General features: G+C 41.6%; 1 protein-coding gene across 5 annotated transcripts in view; it reads left to right on the forward strand.

The window, feature by feature from the left end:
* The first annotated feature begins 2,672 nt into the window (after positions 1-2,672).
* Positions 2,673-18,822, forward strand: part of LOC124062937 (protein bicaudal D homolog 2-like) — a 42,483-nt gene continuing 26,333 nt past the window's right edge. For 4 of the 5 annotated variants that reach the window (XR_006844021.1, XM_046396049.1, XM_046396050.1 and 1 more), the window contains exon 1: positions 2,673-3,240. Coding sequence is in view for 4 of the 5 variants with exons in the window: in XM_046396049.1 (XP_046252005.1) it covers positions 3,001-3,240 (240 nt within the window). In the remaining variant the exon portion in view is untranslated. The remainder of the gene's footprint in view (positions 3,241-18,822) is intronic. The other variant, XM_046396052.1, reaches the window with a different exon arrangement.

Genomic DNA, 18,822 nt, shown 5'->3' on the forward strand with positions numbered 1-18,822 from the left:
ATCCTGTGGCTTTGCTTGATTTGATTTGTCTCAGATTACCTCTGTGCTGTGAGGTGGGGCAACACAAGTACCCGCAGGATCCTGTGCACTCCTTTGTGGAAAGTCATGTATCTCACCGGGATGACAGGTCAAGTAGCTGAATAAATTAAGAATGTGCTGAGAAGTAGCAAAGCTTGCGTCTTTTAAAATTACCTCTATGCACAGATTCCTCCCGTCTGCGGGGGGAGTGTAGGGTTATTCCTGACTCCTCCTGGATTAGTTTACTAATCTTATTACTGTGGAGGTATAAAATAGAGCACCCACTCCTCAATAAAAACTCATACTGTACCCATATCACGATTACCTGTTTCTGGACTGTTATGATATAGATAGATAGATAGATATAGATATTCTCATTAGTAAATACCTTTCTAACTTCACCTGACCACATTCTTAAAATGTCTACTTTGCATTTGATTAATGATGTAATAATGTATGTCTGTTGTTCTGAATAAGATATAGAAAAGGATTTTTGTGGCAAGAAACTTTTTCAGAGTTCAGAAATAAACACACTAAAACTCCTCTGCCCTGCTGCTACAAATAGTGGGACTTTAGTGACATAGCAAGTAGATAAAATCTTATTGGCTTACCTTCTGCCTTGCTAAAGCTGGCTTCACTTAGGTTACTGGTGTACAGCATTTGGAGACACTTTAAAGCCAATGATCCCATTGCAGTCTGAAATTGTCGCTTTCCTTATTAGAAAAACTGACAAACCTTTTATGGACTTACTTCTATCTTCACCTTATTTCAGAATATGCTGATTGTGTGAGCAATCTATTCCTCAAACAATTGTTTTTTGATCGCAGAGATTTCGGCTCATTAAAGTTATGTATTTCATTGCACATTTTTTCTTGCAACATATTGTTTTTTAATGCTTAGTGCTACTTTTTCAGTCACGGTTGTATAGTGTCATCATAGTGTAAATGGTTACTATAAGTTTACTGTATATTTTATGTAAAACATATTTCATAAATCCTATCATGTGATTTGAATTAATGTGATTGACTAAATTTTATATATGAATTATTTGTGGAGCTTTAAAAACCATCAATAACTTTTATTAAATTCAGAAAAATTAGGATTAATATACACATATAAATACTCATATGACTGATGGTTTTTTATTGCTGAGTATAAATGCAGATAACTATTCAAATATATTTACAGAATTAATACAATAATTTTCGTTAAAGTTACAAAGGACAAAGTTAGTATCCTTACAAGAAACACGTCTTGCGATCCCTTCAAACAGACATGCGTTTATGTGTTATAGATTTCATCAGCAAGGTGAGTACACTCTTAACTGTTCTGTAAACATACACTAGTCAACATACACCGGTCAATATTCCTACAGCTCACTGAGCAGTGGTGTAAGAAGTATTCAAACCCTCAACTTTAGTGAACGTATCAACACCTCACAATAAAATACTCTATTACAAGTAAAGTTCTTGCATTCAAATATTACTTGAGTAACAGTGGGTAAGTATTATCATCAAAATGAGATGTAAGTGAGGAATATTACCAAATTTCCATTTTAACACACAGGATTAAGATTAAGTACAAGTATAAAGAAATGCACACAAGTACATTTCTTGAATAATACTTTACACCACTGATAAATGACATTTTTCACAGCAGACCATCATGACTTGTCATCAGGAAAGCACAGCTGTGTCCCAGTCAGCCAGAACGCACAATACAGGGCCTGCTGTGAACATTAAAAGCGTCAACAAGACACTGAGTACAAGGTAGGCTGCACTGCATTTTTATATATAAAAATATATACAGTACAGTATATATTAAACTGAAGAATAACTAGAAATATTAATAGTTACTTCTGTAAATGAGTTACTTCCTCTAATATAGCTAAAGTAAAATGAGACGGGACCTGTGTAATCTGGGAACCGTTCATTAATAACTTTACCATTTTAAAAATATCAGAGTGGCGTAGAAAACTAGCTTGATTTTAGCGTAAACGAATCTTTAATTTCCCTCGGGATCAATAAAGTATCTATCTATCTATCTATCTATCTATCTATCTAAATGAGACTCTTTCATATGTGGCCCCGGGGACAAAATGTATGTAAAAATATGCAGCGTATTTACACGAAAAGATTGTTAATTAATTAACTTTTCCGACAGGTGGCAGCAGCTATATGTAGCAACTGCTATAAGGACGCCGTGCCTGACTGTCATTTCGACAACAAACGGAAAGACTTCCGCGCTCCACATAAGCAAATAAACAAAGCCTAATGGGAAATGAGTCCAGTTCCTGTAGCAGGCGGTAGGTTTTAAGTTCTAAGAGCACTACATTTCCCGAGAAGCACTGCTATTCTGTAAAGCTGTCCCAGCTGGTGGCGTAGGTGCATCGTATTTCATTCAGCTGTTTCAAACAAGCCGGTGTTGATAACGGTAGCATAGGAAGTTGATTGATTTTCCCTTCAAAATAAAATAAGATATCACAGACATTTAAGGTAATGATCAATGACTTATCACACAGTACATGTTGTTTCTGAGATATATTTCATTCCAGTTTCAGTACGTAAACAAAGTAAAACAAGCCTATAGGTACACATGATCTGCAGAGCATTTTTTTCGATAGTAGTTTTATTTTGAAAGTAAGAACCAGAAATTGGACATCCTTTTTTGTCTTGGCAGTTGGTCCTCCTGCTCCGGCACTATTGCTCCGACAAGCCGGGGGGAGAGGAGACGGAAACGCAGGATCTCAGCGATGGAGCATTTTTAGGAAATAACGGAGAACTCCCCCGTCGGAGATAACTGAACAGAGTCATCTACATGACCAAAGAAACAGGAACAAGAACGTAACAATCATGCAATTTAATTACAGACGAATTTGAGCAACCGCTTCTTCTTCAAGGTTACACCTCTTGAAGACGCCCCAACATCCCCGTTGTCGCAGATCAGCTGGCGTACGTTGGTTGATCATCACCGGTACCGACCATGTCCGTGGAAGAGCAGGGCTACCCCGACGCTATGCTGTTGCTGGAGGCCGGGCCGGAGTGGATGCGGGCCGAGATTGAGCGTCTCTCCCGGGAGCTGAGTGAGACCACGAACGAAAAGATCCAGGCGGCGGAGTACGGACTGGCGGTGCTGGAGGAGAAGCAGCAGCTCAAACAGCAATACGATGACCTGGAGATCGAGTACGAGGCTGTCAGACAGGAGCTCGACCAGCTGAAAGAGGTAGGCTGTATTTTAAAACCACACAATATGACTAAGAAACAATAAGAATATTATCCAGCACTCACAGACCGTGCAGCACCTCTTAAACCATGAATATCACAAGTGTTCCTGGGCGTATACCCATTTGTTATTCTTAAAAAAAGTAAATGAATAATAAAAAAAAAAGCTTTTCATTGACCTTGTATTTTTTTATGGTATATGTATGTTCTCATCAGTACAGCATGACACACTGGCAGGTATCAGCCATAAAATAGCTGCCTTTCATCCTACAAGGTCAAAAATGTAAGATGAGGAGGGGATGCATCCTCTGTAGACCGCCACCCCACCCCCTCTATGCTCAGTCTGTTCCCCATTGCATTTCCACCTTTTATTTATTGATGCAGCTCTTCTGGCCCCTTTTTCAAAGACATTCTTGTCTGACTCACGGCTAGTCTAGGCCTGGCGCCTTTCCACCCACACTTCTGTAATGTCTTAATATTTAGTCACTCTGCAGGCTGTCATTCATTCATTGTCATTCATTTGCATCCTGTGTTTGTATTTGGTCTAATTATGTTCTGCAGACATAGCTTTTAAAAATTATATGTGGAGATCACATTCAAAATCAATGCCTTTAGATGTTTGAAGAGCATTAGATATTTTGTCTGTGTCTTTCAGCCCAATGGGCCCCCGTCTGTGAACAAGAATTACTAGTTTAGTAGACAGGGGCGGGAGTAGGTTTGAATTTTGAACCTTCCCGCTCAGCAGAGAGAGAGAGAGGGATGAACAGCTTAAAGAGGAAGTCAAACGAGTTGTGACCCTTTGGGAATGGAAAGAATGTTGAGAGCGACAGTTCAAGCTGGGCTGGAGAGTCAGATAAAGGATGTGTCTGTTTTTCTGATCAGTGGCCAGACTTATTCCCTACTGCTATCATATTGTGTCCAATTTTCCTCCCGAGAGCAGCAGTTTGTCTATGTCTTGTGATTTAGAGAGAGAGACGTTTGGCTTGGAGTGACATTAAGCTGACAGTCCTGCCAACGGCTGCAGCCATTGGGCCCTTTCTGCACCCACAAGAAGTCATGGAAAAAACAGCACATTCCCGCTTTGACACGAGCTTGTTCATGGTTTCTCACATCCTCCTTTGAAATTTCTTCCTGTGTCCTCCCACTATAGGCCAGACAACCAATAGCTGAGAAAGCTGGCTTCATGGTAAACTCCCTTAATTCCTTGCCAGAAACCCGCTCATCTCTCTTGGGGTTTTGTGTGTTTCAGTAGAGAGATGCTTACAGAGAAGTTTTCAGCTGTCTGTCCTCCCGCGGCCCTCTCTCTAGTTGTTATTACAGCTCAGAGAAGGAGGTTTCAACACTGTCTCAGCAAGTCCTGCTAAGTTTCCCATGCATGTTTTTGGCAAGAAAGCCCAGCTCTGCCACAGTGGAACGACAGCAAAAAGCTCTGAATCGAAGAGACAGTCTGAAAACATTCTGAAAGAGTAGCCATGGCAGCAAACTAAAGCAAATAAAAAGGAGCTGGGACATTTGTTTTATTCAAAATTTGTGAATGTTATTGAAAAGAGAAGTTCTCATTGTGAGTCTGGATGGACTCCTAGAATGTTGGATTCTTTCTGTATCACAATGGAACACAAACATCCATCTGTGTGAGCAATAAACTCAATTGTTTGCTCAAAGCTGTGGCAAAGGTCCTTTCTTTTGCCACAGGGTTGGTTATACCGATTGTAGATCACTGGTCAGATGACCATAGTTATGTTCCTTATTCCTCTACCTAACCTCCCAACACGGCCTCTCTGAAGGGCAGAAGTGATGCTATCACATTCCTCTGTCTGTACATCCCTCTGTACTTAAGCAGGCAGTAGGGTGCAAACACAAGATAAGCTTATCTCACTGGCTGGTTTCCACTCAAGATCCAAACATATAATGCGAGATATCATTCTGAAAAGGTAAATGTTATATTAATCAGTTTCACAGACTTTCGTTGCTTTGATTTGTGGGACATTTTGAAGTAGGTAGGTCAAACTGAAGAGGGTGGCTTTGTCTGCAGCTGTTACAAATGCACATTATAGACAGTTATTTCTTTGGGCAGACAAATTCCAGGTTCTCTTTGGTTCTCTTTGTGATTAATATTTACACTGACAATGTTTGGATGTCCATTCTCCTCTCAAGGATGGAATAGAGTGTCTGCGAGATTTACAGAGTAGCTGAATACTGAAACCTCCAGAGTGACCCTAAATATGCTCTGCTCAGACTTGCTGGCATGCACAAACACAACACAAATGCATCAGATTTATGTGTATTTATAGTGATTTAAATGTCCAGATAGCACACTTTTTTGCCCCTCATGCTGGATGTAAACGGCCAATCAGAAATCATCTTGACAGTGAGCAAACATCCCCTGCAATCTAGCCAATTCTCACCTTCTCACATACCCCTGGACTGTGCACTAATATTCGCAGTCAAACACACCCCCACGTACACGCTACTGTTCAGGGAGGAAGATGGAGGAATTCTGCACCCCACTGTTGCTTAGTAACGGCACAGCTCTGTGCCTTCGTTTGGCCAGACGCACTCTTTCCTGAGTAGGTGCAGCTTTCTGACCGATCATCTCACAGCTAGTTGTAATAGCACATATACACGTGGTAACTGGCCAGAAGTAACCATGCATTTGGTTGATGATGTTCATAGGATGTACCCGTTCTCTGATGTAGCTATCTTCTTTGTATCCAAAGTATATGTTAGTGGGCCCCCACCCCTGCATTTCCCCTTTCTCATTCACTTCACAGCCCTCCAAATGCAAAACAATTCTTCACCCATTATTTGCTTGTGCACTGGCTTTTGTCATTAGACCGCTGAGTATATATTTATGTTCCCTTATCAGTATCAGTCTTCTCCCTCATTCACCTCCCTTGAAAGAGTTATGGCACTAAGTTGACTGTATCTGATAACCATTTCCTCGTTGCTGACCGGCAGAGTTTGCGGTGTGCTAGCCTGATGGAGAGGTTCATCTGGTGGTACAATACAGCGAATGTGAGTCATGGAGATGTGGGCTGTAAGACTTTACTTGGTCATGCATTGCTTTATGATTATGCAACTTTCTTTTTTTTGGACACACTGTCAAGCTTAAGTCAGCAGCAGAAAACTGCTCAGTCTTCCAACTGTGCTCTGATAAAGGCCTTTATGCATGATAGGGTGCAAGGGAAGATATGATATAATCATGGGGACTTTTACCCTAGTTATCAGTCTCAGTCACAAGGCAAAGTACCTAATGGCATTAGAGTACACTCTACGCAGCAGCATGAGAGCGTGAGGTGGTGTTCCCTTATCTGTTGTTGATATTCTTAAGTTAAGTACTCACAGATGACATCATGTGCCACGCCTCCAACCTTTAATGTAGAGCTCTTGCATGTATAATAGTCTGTGAGTGTATGGGAAACTGGAGAGGCTTTGTGATGCATGGCGGGCTCGATGTTAACTCCTTTGGCATTTCTTAGGTCTGTGTGAATGGAGGAGATAGAAGGCGATAGGCGTTATCTTCTGATCAAAGAAAACAGACCCACAGAGCATCCCATAGTCTGTGCTTTTTAATTTAGTTTTTTTCTGATACTGGTTCTTTCTACAGACTACAGGCAGTTAGACAATGGCAGTTTAACAAAGGCCTAAAGCTTCTTGGTTCCTTTTTGGACTGTGGTGAGAGTCTGAGACCACACTGAAATCATGCAGCCACACACCCACTCTGTTCCTCCCCTATGACTCTCCCATCAGTGTTGCAGCAGCTGTGTACTGCGTTGTGGAATTCAACCAGACAATCAGAGCCCTAAATATTGTTAAGCTCAGTAAAACCTGGGTTCTCTGTGCTCAACTCGCTGGCCCTTTGTGTGTTAGAGTCAACTGGGGTTAACGGGTCTTGGGTGTCACAAGCAAAGAGAGGGTTAAATGCCAGCAGAACATAGTGTATGACAAAGGACAGATTGAGAGAGGCGACCCATTGTGGTTACATTTGAAAGGATTGGTCACTTTTGTCCCTTTTGAAATAGCAGATCACTAAAGGATATATCCCTGTGTCCTTAAACAAAGATATCTGGTGTGTCTCTAAATCCTTTCTGTGGTGTTAAATGAGTTGGATGCTGATTGGACGTCAGTAGAAAATATGAGGAGCACACAAAACCCATCTGCTCCATCATATGAAGAGTCGTAAAGAAAGTTGGTCCCATTTTATTGGATCGCCACACCAAGCTACTTTGCACCTACAGCTGCTCATCTCTTACACTCGTAATCTTTTTTTCCTCTTTTTTGTCTTATTTCAGCCATTCTTGCAGCTCATTACAACCTCCCAATACCCGATAATAGCTCATTCAAGACACTGTACTTAGTTGTCTTATTTCTTTAGGCTTTTTGTATGTGTTGAGTAATATTTTGCCTCTATCTGTGACCTAGCATATGCTAAATCTTTCAGCATTGTTTTGGCTATTCTGTTCGGCCCTTTTATCTAGAATGTCTTTTGCTGGACGGCACGTCCACTGTTAAGGGGTAATCTTTTCTAAATGGCACTAAATAAAGTCCCAAATCCCCTACCCTCTGGAACTAAGAGGATGAATCCCAGCCGCTATGCACAGGGCTTACGGAGGTCTGGGAGCCTGCCAGGCTCCTGCTCACGCTGGGCAGTCTCCATAGTCAGGGACAGGTAGGTGCATTTTGGGGTAAGCCTGCACAGAGGCTGTCGGGTGCTCTTGGTAAACTGTCCTGTTCTCCTTGTCATGGCCCATTAGCCTACTCCAATGGCTGTCAAGCCTTGCAGTTTGTCCTTTTGGGTGCCTTCACACCTGTCACTCTGCTATATAAATTCCAACCTCAATAAGAATGAACAATAAGAATGAACAAATTATTGTAAATACCACCCATACAATAGTTTTGTGAATAGATTTCCCATCTAAAATGTTATCAAGTGTCTAAACATGCTGGTCCATCCACAAGATCTACTCACATGAACTAATGTTGCCTTCTGTGTCACAGAAGGACGACCATATGGTATCGCAAAGTAATGAAAGAATCATTATGCCCAGTTTTTTAAAATGGCCTGCTGCTAATCCGTAATGATTTTAAGGGCTTTTGTCCTTAGCTCTGATAAACTAAATACCATCAGCACCCATCCACAGTTCAAGTGCAGGGCACATTTACTCTGGAGCATTAGTGGAACACTGTTTGAGTGTTCCAGGTGAATTGTTTGGTGCTGCTTGAAATGCTTTTGGTTTCCTATGAAGAGTGGAGTGTTTGTGCAGTGTAGCGCTGCATTAGCACAGGGCGGTGCAGAAGGAACACATGTTTATTATTCTTGGTATGTAGCAGTTTGTTTTCTGTTTACATGACTGATGGTTCTCAGTGAAACTTGCATTAAGCTTCCCCCCAAGCCTTCTTTAGAAGTTGTTGTGACTGCTGCTGATAGAAGAGCACAGCACAGTAACTGCTCAAAAGAATATTGTGTAATCGAAATAATTTTGTGAGAACACACACATCAGAACACACTCAAAGATACTGCCTTCTGGCTGTCGTAAATATGGATGATGGTGAAGTGGATAATTTAGATTATTTGTTAATTGCTCATACTGACAAGCCTATAGTTACAGTTATTATACACAGTTAAATTTATACATTTTACCCTAGTGTATAAAGAAGTTTTTATTAAAAGTCCACATAAGTCAATAGTGCATGTACAGAAGTGGTATCGCAGCCCAGTAGGGTCATGATTCTACCAGTGTTAATCCAATTACTGCAGACTAGTGCCAGATCAGACAGGAGTCCATGCTAAAAGCAGAGGATGAGGTCATAGCAATGGCTGTATGCCTCTGACAATACAACATGGTTCACTCAGGCAGTAGGCCAGTTTCTCTTCTCCTATATGCACAGCTATAAACTATTATAAATCAACAAAGAAGCCTGTGTGCATGCGTGTGGCTGAGCCAGGGTGTGTTTGTGGGAAAGAGTGTTCGTTGTAGTTTCACAGGCTATTTTTTTGTATGTAATGTTATTTTTCTATTGAATTGATTTAAGTTATTTGTAGGGTTTTTCATGACTATGGTTTCTATTAGGAAAAAACACAAGCCTGGTTCTTAGATAAGTTTGCTCCACAGTAATGCTACCTTACTGTATATGCTTTTGATAACTCAAGATACCATGTTACGCAATACCTGATATGGATACTCTGTTTTCCTGTTGAAACACTTGGTCCTGATAGCTCTAGACTATTTGCTGCCATTCAGTTAAGGTCAACATAACCACTTCAGGATAGGACCCAAATCCCACCTGCATGATTCCTTTATGGAGTTTCTCTCCGGATAATGTATCACATTGCTCACAAACTTTCCTTATCTGTCTTGATGCAGGATTCAAGCAAACATGATTGACAAGGAATGACTCATATAAAATCTGTCCTCTGGCCTTTCCAGAATGCTCGTTTATGACTTTGTGTTTGGATAGTAATCCGTCAGGACTCTTACTGAGTCTAAGCAAAATTCTGCTCCATCAGATCTTCCTTCTTCCTTCTATTGAAATGAAATCAGTACTCACATCCCCTGCCCCCCTGCTCTACATCCTGTTTACATCTGGGGTTTTTATAGCACATAGGAAGCATATGAAATATGGCTCTGTATCAGTCCGGATATCTTAGTGGATCAGAGGAAATGACCACACGAGGTTCAGTAAAATCACTTCTGTCACCTGTGTTCAACAAGGAATAATCTCAACAATACAACAATACAGTTGTTTTTTTTTGATGAGGGGATTGTGTTGGGTCTAGCTTTCTGTGTTAACATCAACACTCATTATGCTGCATTTCCAACAGAGACAGGAACTGATTCAATATCCGTATGGAGCCGTCTAGCTTTACGCTGCACTTTTTAAATTATTTTGTGCCTCAAAAGCTGCCCATCGGTATTCTTCTATATTTGTCGGTGTTTAAAATATGGGAATTAAATGAAGTGTGATTTGTCATCAGCAGACTTAGCAAACATGCCAGATGCATTCAGAAATTTTTAATCCAATAAAATCTTTACAGACATAACGAAATATATGCAAACAAATCTTGATATCCTTTTAATGACCTCTTGAGATCTGGTCCACAGTTCCCCATATTGTTACTTTGCTGGCCTTTGGACACACAAGGTAGGTAAAGTTGAAGGTGATGTCACTAGAGAAACAAAAGATATGTGATGAGGGTACAACACTTCACACTTATTAGCATATAGAGCAGGAATAGAACGCTGGTAGCTATAAGTGGACAGATGGTGGGTGCCCCAACCTCACCCCTAAATATACACTCCCATTCACACATATCTGAAGGACATGACTTGCCCCACCCATATCCTCCAACTAAACATAAGTTCTAGTCTGCAGTTTCTCCTGGGGCATCCTGTGGTTTGGTGCAGTACACAAGGAGGTCAGGAATAAGATGTAGATAGTGTTCTCTGTTTACATGAGTGCATTCTGGCACACCCCTCTCTGGTTCCTCTGAAATTCTTCATCGTTCACTCATCAAAATTATCTCCTGACTGGCAGAGTAGCGCCTCCCATCTTATCTAAATTAATTAAACCGGAGGGCAGATTCTGAGAAGCAGCTCCTCGTTTTAACAGGCCATCTATTATAAAAAAAAACTGCCATTAACAACATTAGCAAACGCAATTTCAAAGGGTTGTCCCTTCGCCCTGGGCATCCTTTTAACATCAACACCACAGTGAAGTCGGAGAACAACGGTATGCCCCCCCATGCTCCATACCCACATACCCTTCCTCCCCAGGCTCCTATTGTAAATAGGCTAGTGAGTCTGGGTCCCCCCGTCGCACTGTGTCCCACCCGAGTCTCATGGAGCCCCGCTTTGAAACCCTCAGGCGTGATTGAACGGGGGAAAGTGATGGAGGTATTGGGAATAGAAAAGAGGTAAAAGGGAGGGGAGATAAGACGACAGAATTGTAGAGTTGGGCAGGGGGCTGCACGTCCAGCAATAACAACATTAGAGTTTGGGTTCAGAGAGAGCAAGGAGAGGAGGGGTTTTAATTGGATGTGTGCCAATCTCTCAGGGGTTCTTGAGAAGTGGGAATAGCAGACAGAGAAAAGGAGAGAGGTTTGGAAGGGAGGGGCACCAGACAATGCTCATGTTTCCTGTGGGAACCAGCTCACTCTCTTTCAGATAGGAGAAAACTGGGGGTTCCTCTGTCAGCTGGCTCCATGAGTTTAAAGTGCTGGGACTTTAAATAACCAACTGTTTTCTTTTTTTGTGTAAACGTAACTTTATAAATATGTATCACAGGTGTTTACCAGCATTTGTTCAGCATTGACTTCAGGTTGTTCTGGTTTGTCTTTAATCTTTTTTTTTCATTATTTTACTTGAATGCTCTATTGTCAGAGAGAGGGCTAGCTATTGATAAGCTAAGCAAGTGTTATTTGAACATGGAATGAAAGAATGTATTGTTTAATAGAGACCAAACAGGAGTGTCTGTCAGCTGTATCCAGATACTGTTGTCTAGCTGGCCTTCTGTACATTATTTGCACTCAGATATGGTGGTGGTGAGGCCCATCCCATTCTCACAAACTGACATCGCTGCATATGGAAGGCTTGCCACTTTGACCCAAGGTTTAACCACACTAGGGACAAGAATGTGCATGCACACAGTCACATACAGGATTTAATTACTTCAGATGAGGAGGGGCGGTCATTAGTCTCTATCTACCCAGGAGGAAGGGCAGGACCTGCCCAGGAGGAAAATTTAAAGAGTCATGCATAGTTGTATTTCAGTGGCAACTTGGATGGAAAACCTCAGGAATAAGGCAAACATGTTTGTGCAGTCCCTCCCCCACTCCTGTCACTGTTTCATCCTGAATGTTAGACATACAAATGGGGTCTAGAATGAGGAGGGGAAATGCATTTGAGTCTCACATGCAGCATTAGTCTAATAAATGATTGTCTGTGACGTTTGATCGGGGTTTTATTAAAAAAAAGAAAAAAAACAAACGTATCTACTGCCTGTGAACAAATACACAAACAAATAAATTCAGTGTCATTGTCTACTTCACCTTCCCCCTTCTTCCTGCAAACCTGACCTTGGACTTTGGAAGAAAATGTATGTGTGTGTGTATGTGTGTGTGTGTGTCAACATTCACAAATGTATGCATATACAGTATGTGTGTGCCGGGCCCCAGCTGTGGCCCCAGCTGCTCCCCTCCTCTGTCATTTATATCCGAGGAGGGCAGGCTGTTCAGCTGCAGAAGGCACATGTAAGAGTTTCACAGGGAGCAGTGTCTTTTGGGAAATATGGTGAAATAACACTCTAAATAGAGATTTCGGTCTGATTCACTGTTTGTTTACTATGATATAGGCTTGGTCAGATAGAAAAGAGAGCAAAGACAATAATACTTCAAAGCAACCTCAGACCAGCCTGCTTTTGTGCAAGCAAATCTTGTACTGGAGAGGCACGGGACACGGGTGACGACTGTTGCCAGTGAAAGAGGGAGGAGAGCAAGCTGTGCTAGGCTGAGCTCTGAAACGGCCATCTGTGTCGATGGCACCCTCCTGCCCTGCCTCTGCTGACCGCCTCTCACTCCGTCACTGTAATCGGTATAGTAACCATAACGACAGCTGTTCCCCTGGGGTACGGGCGCGTGGACCATCCAGACCCCGATTGTCAGACAGAAAGGAGAACCGACAGGCTGACTACAGGCAGGCACAGATAAGGCTATCTTTGCATTGCAATTGCCTGAGGTTGCAAACGCCCAGAGTTGGAGCTGGTATGGAACAGTGCCATGATATGAATGATGATAAAGAATCCAGCCCAGTCGCTGATATGGTGGTGCAAAATATCAACCCTTTTGAATCTCTGCTCTCCCTTAAGAGACTGGCTTTTGTCCCCCATTCTGTGGTGGATTTAGCAGCGGAACAATAGACCTGATAAACAGCCAGGGATAAACAGATGCTTTCCTGTGATTAATTGCCTGCAAACTCTAAATACTCAAGACAGAAGTATAATCTAAAATGTTGTGGTTCTTCTTTCCCATTACACAACACCAAGCAGAGCAGTTTTCCCCGTGGTCTAGAAGAGAGAAACAAAAACAGGAACTCAAGTCAAGAAAAGCGTTCTCAGGAAACACTCAGCCCCACTAAAATCTACTTTTTATCTAAATGTTGATAGTGGAACATATTTTGCCTTAAGGCTGTGCTTGTAGTGCAATAATGGAAATTGATACCTTTCCACTCCCCAGCATTTTCAAATGATATTTGTGTTGGGGCTGCTATTGCTCAGAGTGGCAACTACCAACCCAGGACCAAAGGAGCCGGATGAATGGTATCATTATGCTATAGTCATTAGATAGATAGATAGATAGATACTTTATTGATCCCGAGGGAAATTCACATTTACATTGTGCAGTTTATTTTATAAAGATATGCTAAAGCAAAAAACTTGTCAACATGTAAAAACTGCCTTCATCTTCTGTAATACATACACTTAGGACTAAATATACTGTAGCAGACTCAGATGTTTAAAGGAATGGTTCACCCAAAAATGAAAATACAGTCATTATATGCTCAGCCCCTTGATTGGAAAGTCAGGTGAAGATTCTTAGCCCACAAAAGCTCCCTGCATCTGGAGCTTCACAGCAAAACAGCATTATAGCATTCACTTTAAACAACTGAAGGAGATGGGGACAACATAACATAACTGCACATCGTCCAGACCCCAGACTGATTTAAAAAGACATTATTTACACCTTTTTGTAAGCTTGTTTTTTCTGTGAAACTCCTTTCCATTTTTTTGGTTAACTGTTCCTTTAAGCTCACTGTCTGGAACTTAATGACCGTTTAGACCCAGGATAATAACACAGGAGCCAGTCCAGTATAGAGCCTTGAGTCTGACACAGACAATGTAATGACAGTGTGGTGCTTGGTTGTCCTCCTCCTACAGGTGTTTCACCTTTTACAAAGCAGTTATGTGCACTCTGAGCTCCTGTCTTTGTGGACGTGTGATGAATATAGATCAGCAGCAAGTTTGAACATGAGGTCTGATCTAACCAAAGACTGACTTCACACAGAATCTCTAATGCGGACTTCAGATTAGTGGCCTATGTGAAGTTGGGATACAATTTGAAATGTGGTTTTCCCCAGCCAGATCTGATGAAAGCACTAGTTGGTACTTAATCATTACACCATGATGTAAGAATTTATGTTGAAATTTTCTATCACTGAGCTCCTGCAGCCCAATTAGGCTATTCTGATATTTTTATGGAGGATGACTGAGGCGTGTAAAGGGCCTCATGAGACCTGCATGTACTTTGAGGCCTCTGTGTGTGTGTGTGTGTGTGTGTGTGTGGGTGCGCGCACGTGAGTGCATGCGTGCATGTGTGCACATATGCTTTGAGCGCATGTGTCTCCCTTCTCCCAGTGGCTCCATCCCCTCTGGTGTTCTCTCTTTCTCTGTCTTTCCCTACATCTCAGGAGATCCACAATCTGGCAGAGCTTTGTGGTTGTTTTCAGGAGGTTCACGCTCTTCAAGTCTCGGGATGAGGGCATTGCATTGAGCCAGTCTACTTGAGGCTAAATTATTTCTTTCTCTCGTAATCTAGCAAAATGGTATGTTTCTCTAACCTCTGCCTCCTCATATTCTCTGTTGTGTGGTACCTGCCTTTGGCATGAACTGTATCCCATGTATTTGTTGAAAACGTGTAGCGTGCAAAGTTGCTGGAACCCCTACAAGGCTTTGAACACTCGTCTCATCCTTCTTTGTCAGTGAAGGAAAAGCAGGCTTCAACATGGCTGGAGCACCAGGTGCTGCAGACTGACTGCAGGGCACACTGGGAAAATTGGGAATGGGTGTACAGGTGTGTTGAGTGTGTGAAATTGTCCAAGCCTGTGTGTGAATCAATATGGCTCAGTGCCAGACAATGGCTAATATCTCTGCCTCTGTCATTTGCATTTCTCTTGCACCTTTTTTCCCTTCTCATTCCTCCTTTTCTTTGGCACATGCATCTAACTGTTAAATATGACAGTTTCTTCTACACATTCTAGACTTAATCGTTTTATAATTTTGCCGCAGAAATCACTGCTTGACACATGCAGATTTAGAGGTGCTCATATGATGAGAAACTGTCAGTAAAGCAAAAAGGGGATAACTGAAACCAGTGGGGAGTTAATCATAACCTTCACAGATTTGTCAAGAGAATAAAGCAAATCTCTGTCTTTTCCAGTTCAGTCCCATCCCCGCTGAAGAGGAAAGGCTGAAGTAAATAATTAGCTTCTCTGTTACTCATTATATCATTATCATTATACGTCATTGGCTTTGGCACAACATGCAATAATCAGCAACATTGGTCTCAGTAAATTGAGTTAACTAAAACAAGCACACACGGCCATGTGACATGGTTTACATTCCTCACAGAACCATGTAAATACAGGCTGTTGAGTCGGAAACAACACAGTGAGATATTATGTCCCAAAAAAATATTGAACTATCGTGTACTAAGGCTTTTTAGTATAGAATAGTGCAGCATTCCCACTTATTGCCAGACACTTTTTAACCTCATGCCCAGAGAGATCTGTATTCTGAACAGCTGATAGCAAACAGCTAAGTATAGAATCAGCACACACCCTAAAGCGGTGCGTCCCTTCGAAGTCGCTGGCTGTTCAGTGGCCTGTGAACGGACGTGGAAAGGGAGAAAGAGAGCATGTCTGTTTATCATCACAAACTGACTCCACGTGAGCTGTGATTCACGAGGCAGGCAAATCCATTCAGTAGGGGTTTTTTTCTCTTCCTGCTCCACCTCTTTTCCTCCACAGTTGCCTTCAGTGAGTAACAATGACCAGTCTTTTTGACCAGTTTTTGCTGGAACATGGCTTTGGCATCCAGGGTCAACCCCGACACTCTCACCATCTGCATGAGTAACTAAACTAGTCTGTATGACATATTGTCGAGCATTTGTCACAGGCTGTCTTTGTCATAGAACAAGAATGCTGCTGAAGAGACCGAAAATCTTAACATCAGCCCACACTGGACTTGCAAAACGCATTCTCATATCACATCTCTGCATCTTGAGGTTGTGCCATCTGGTATTGCACAGAAGGAATGTCCTGCTGAGCCCTGTATGGCATCATCTTGTGAGATTCTCAGGTCAGCATTATGCCTCAGTATCAGACCAGTGAATAAGGGAAGCCAACCCATGACTCCCGTTAAGGTTCATTTTGTTTTCTGTCTCCATTGCACAAATGTAAGGTACAGCTTCTTTTATTCTGGCTCTGCAACAAAGAAGATGAATGGCTTCTCTCTCTGTCTTATCCTGTTTTGATTTTTCCATTTCTGCCTCTTCTATTCTCCTCCTGGTCTTTATTATACTAGCTTTATTTTCCAGTTAGATCCAGGCTGTGAGATCAGACAGGACTAAATTGAAAGCTGGACCAGAGATAGAAGAGTCAGAGATTTTTTTTCTAATTAGGTTTTAGTTCCAAGTCAGGGGTTTTCAAGAGGACTGTTTTGTATTGATTGAAATACTATTACTAAGTTAAGTTGAATTTACACATTTGTTTTATTCTCATTTGTTTTATTTATACTCCAGATTTTGTACTGGATGCATCTTTACCGGCTCACCGATCTCAGTTCATGTCACAGAATCACTGTTCTCTACTTTTACTCTCTACGTTTACTTTAGCTCCACGGGTCTTCTGAGATTGGCAGCATTGATCTGTTTGTTGGCTGCGAGAGACCCAAAGCCTATCTCCCTTGTGCTCTTGACTCGCCGGATCAGAGAAACGTGCACAGGTTGATTCTCAGCTGGGGGAAGACCAGAGTGAAATCTGTGACCTATATTCTCTCTGCTTTTATTTCTTAGACCATATGAGGTGTTGAACAGGAGCAGTAGAGCTGTACCCTTCAGAAGCCAGTGTTTAACATTGCCCTTCCATTACTGAACAGGGATCACATAGCAAAAAGGTGTGATGACCATTAGCATGCCTCAGCCTTTAATCAGTGGACTTTGTGAACTTGTTTGTTTAGAAGACAATGTCAGAATTATATCCTGTTCCAACATGCTTTGAACAGGAACACACAGGCAGTCTTAATTCCAAGAGTTTCCTGTAAACACTGTCATAGCAACATTTGTTTTTCTGAAAGATAAACCTACAGATAGCTGCTTGAATTTAACACCCTGGGTGTAAAATAACCTCATTACCAGAGAAACCGCTGGTTTGACATAAGCTTCACCTCAAACATAAAAATGAAGGCATAGCAACAGCGTCCATCATTCTTGCGCTCATGCAATTCTTTAAAAGTCTTTTTGAAGGTTTGCATGTGCCAATCTTATGACTAGGGTAGTCAGATGCTTTATTATGGTGTGCGTAATGTATGAGGAAGTAATGAAAATAAATCTGACATCTGACTAAAAAAAACAAAAAAAAAACAGCTAAGATCAGAGGTGACTTCTCGTTTTATCTATCACATGCTACTTTTGATCACAGTTTGAAAATAAAGACCAGCTCAGCATGGTGTCTAACCTTAGTCTTGTAATGTATGCAGTCATCTGGGATCAGACATTTTGTTTTATGGAAGGACAAATCTTGAAAATGATTGAATTTTCCACATGTAGCATCATCATTATGTTAGACGTAGCTTTCAGCAAGGAAAATGTGGGAGGAAATCCAGTCCAGACAGCCTGCTAATGACTAAAGACCTGCCTTTGATTAGCTTTGCAAGAGATTAATAATCCATGCTCACATGTCCAATGTTAAAAAAACTGCAACATATGGCAAACTAACGATGAATTATAAATTGTGTGGGCTGCTCACTGTGGGATTATAGGCTTGCTTGCTTGTGTCCCCAATTTACCCTCCCCTAAAAGTAGCATAAAGCCACGCTTTGGGAGTTAAGATTAAAGGCCTTGGGTCAGTGGTTTGGCTGGGGGCTCTACTTTTATGTTTGAAGGACAGGCCTCTTGGGTTGATTGGAGTCCTTTCGGTATCCACAATGCACCGAGATTGTAATGATGGGATTTCCCTGGTTTATGATTGGGTTAATCCTGTCTCTTGTAATGACTTCTTAATCAAATGCAGTCTCTTGGTGATTGATGGTGTGATTTTTGGAGAGGGTAGGGGTCGTGGGGAAGATATAGAGACATTTAGCACTTAGCACAAGAGTGATGGATATGAGTTATTTATTGAACGGTACCTTGGAGTGTTTTTTTTTTTTAGTGTGCATGTAGATGTTGTGTGTACTAATTGCAGTAATCAATGTATGTTGTAGAGCAGCAACTATCAATCATCAAAATAGTTTGATTAATTTTCTACTATTTGACTCATAAATGAATCAGCTAGACTTTCAGATCAGTCTGTATTTGATCTGCTGTAACTGCTTTGAAAAAGCAGTTATCACTTAAACTGTACAAATTTTTCAGATTCTTTAGTACATTAGCACAGTCACGTACATGCTTATATGCAGTTGTTTCTACAGAGGCTTTCCCAAAGAGCGTACAGATGAGGTTCCTCATGTTACTGACAAAGTTATCTCCATTCCAAACTGCTGTTGCTTCAGTGTGGCAGCTTATCTTTTCGTCATTGCTATCTCCCTCTTTGGA

Source organism: Scatophagus argus, chromosome 8 (genome assembly GCF_020382885.2).
Source record: "Scatophagus argus isolate fScaArg1 chromosome 8, fScaArg1.pri, whole genome shotgun sequence".
Classification (NCBI taxonomy): Eukaryota; Metazoa; Chordata; class Actinopteri; family Scatophagidae; genus Scatophagus; species Scatophagus argus.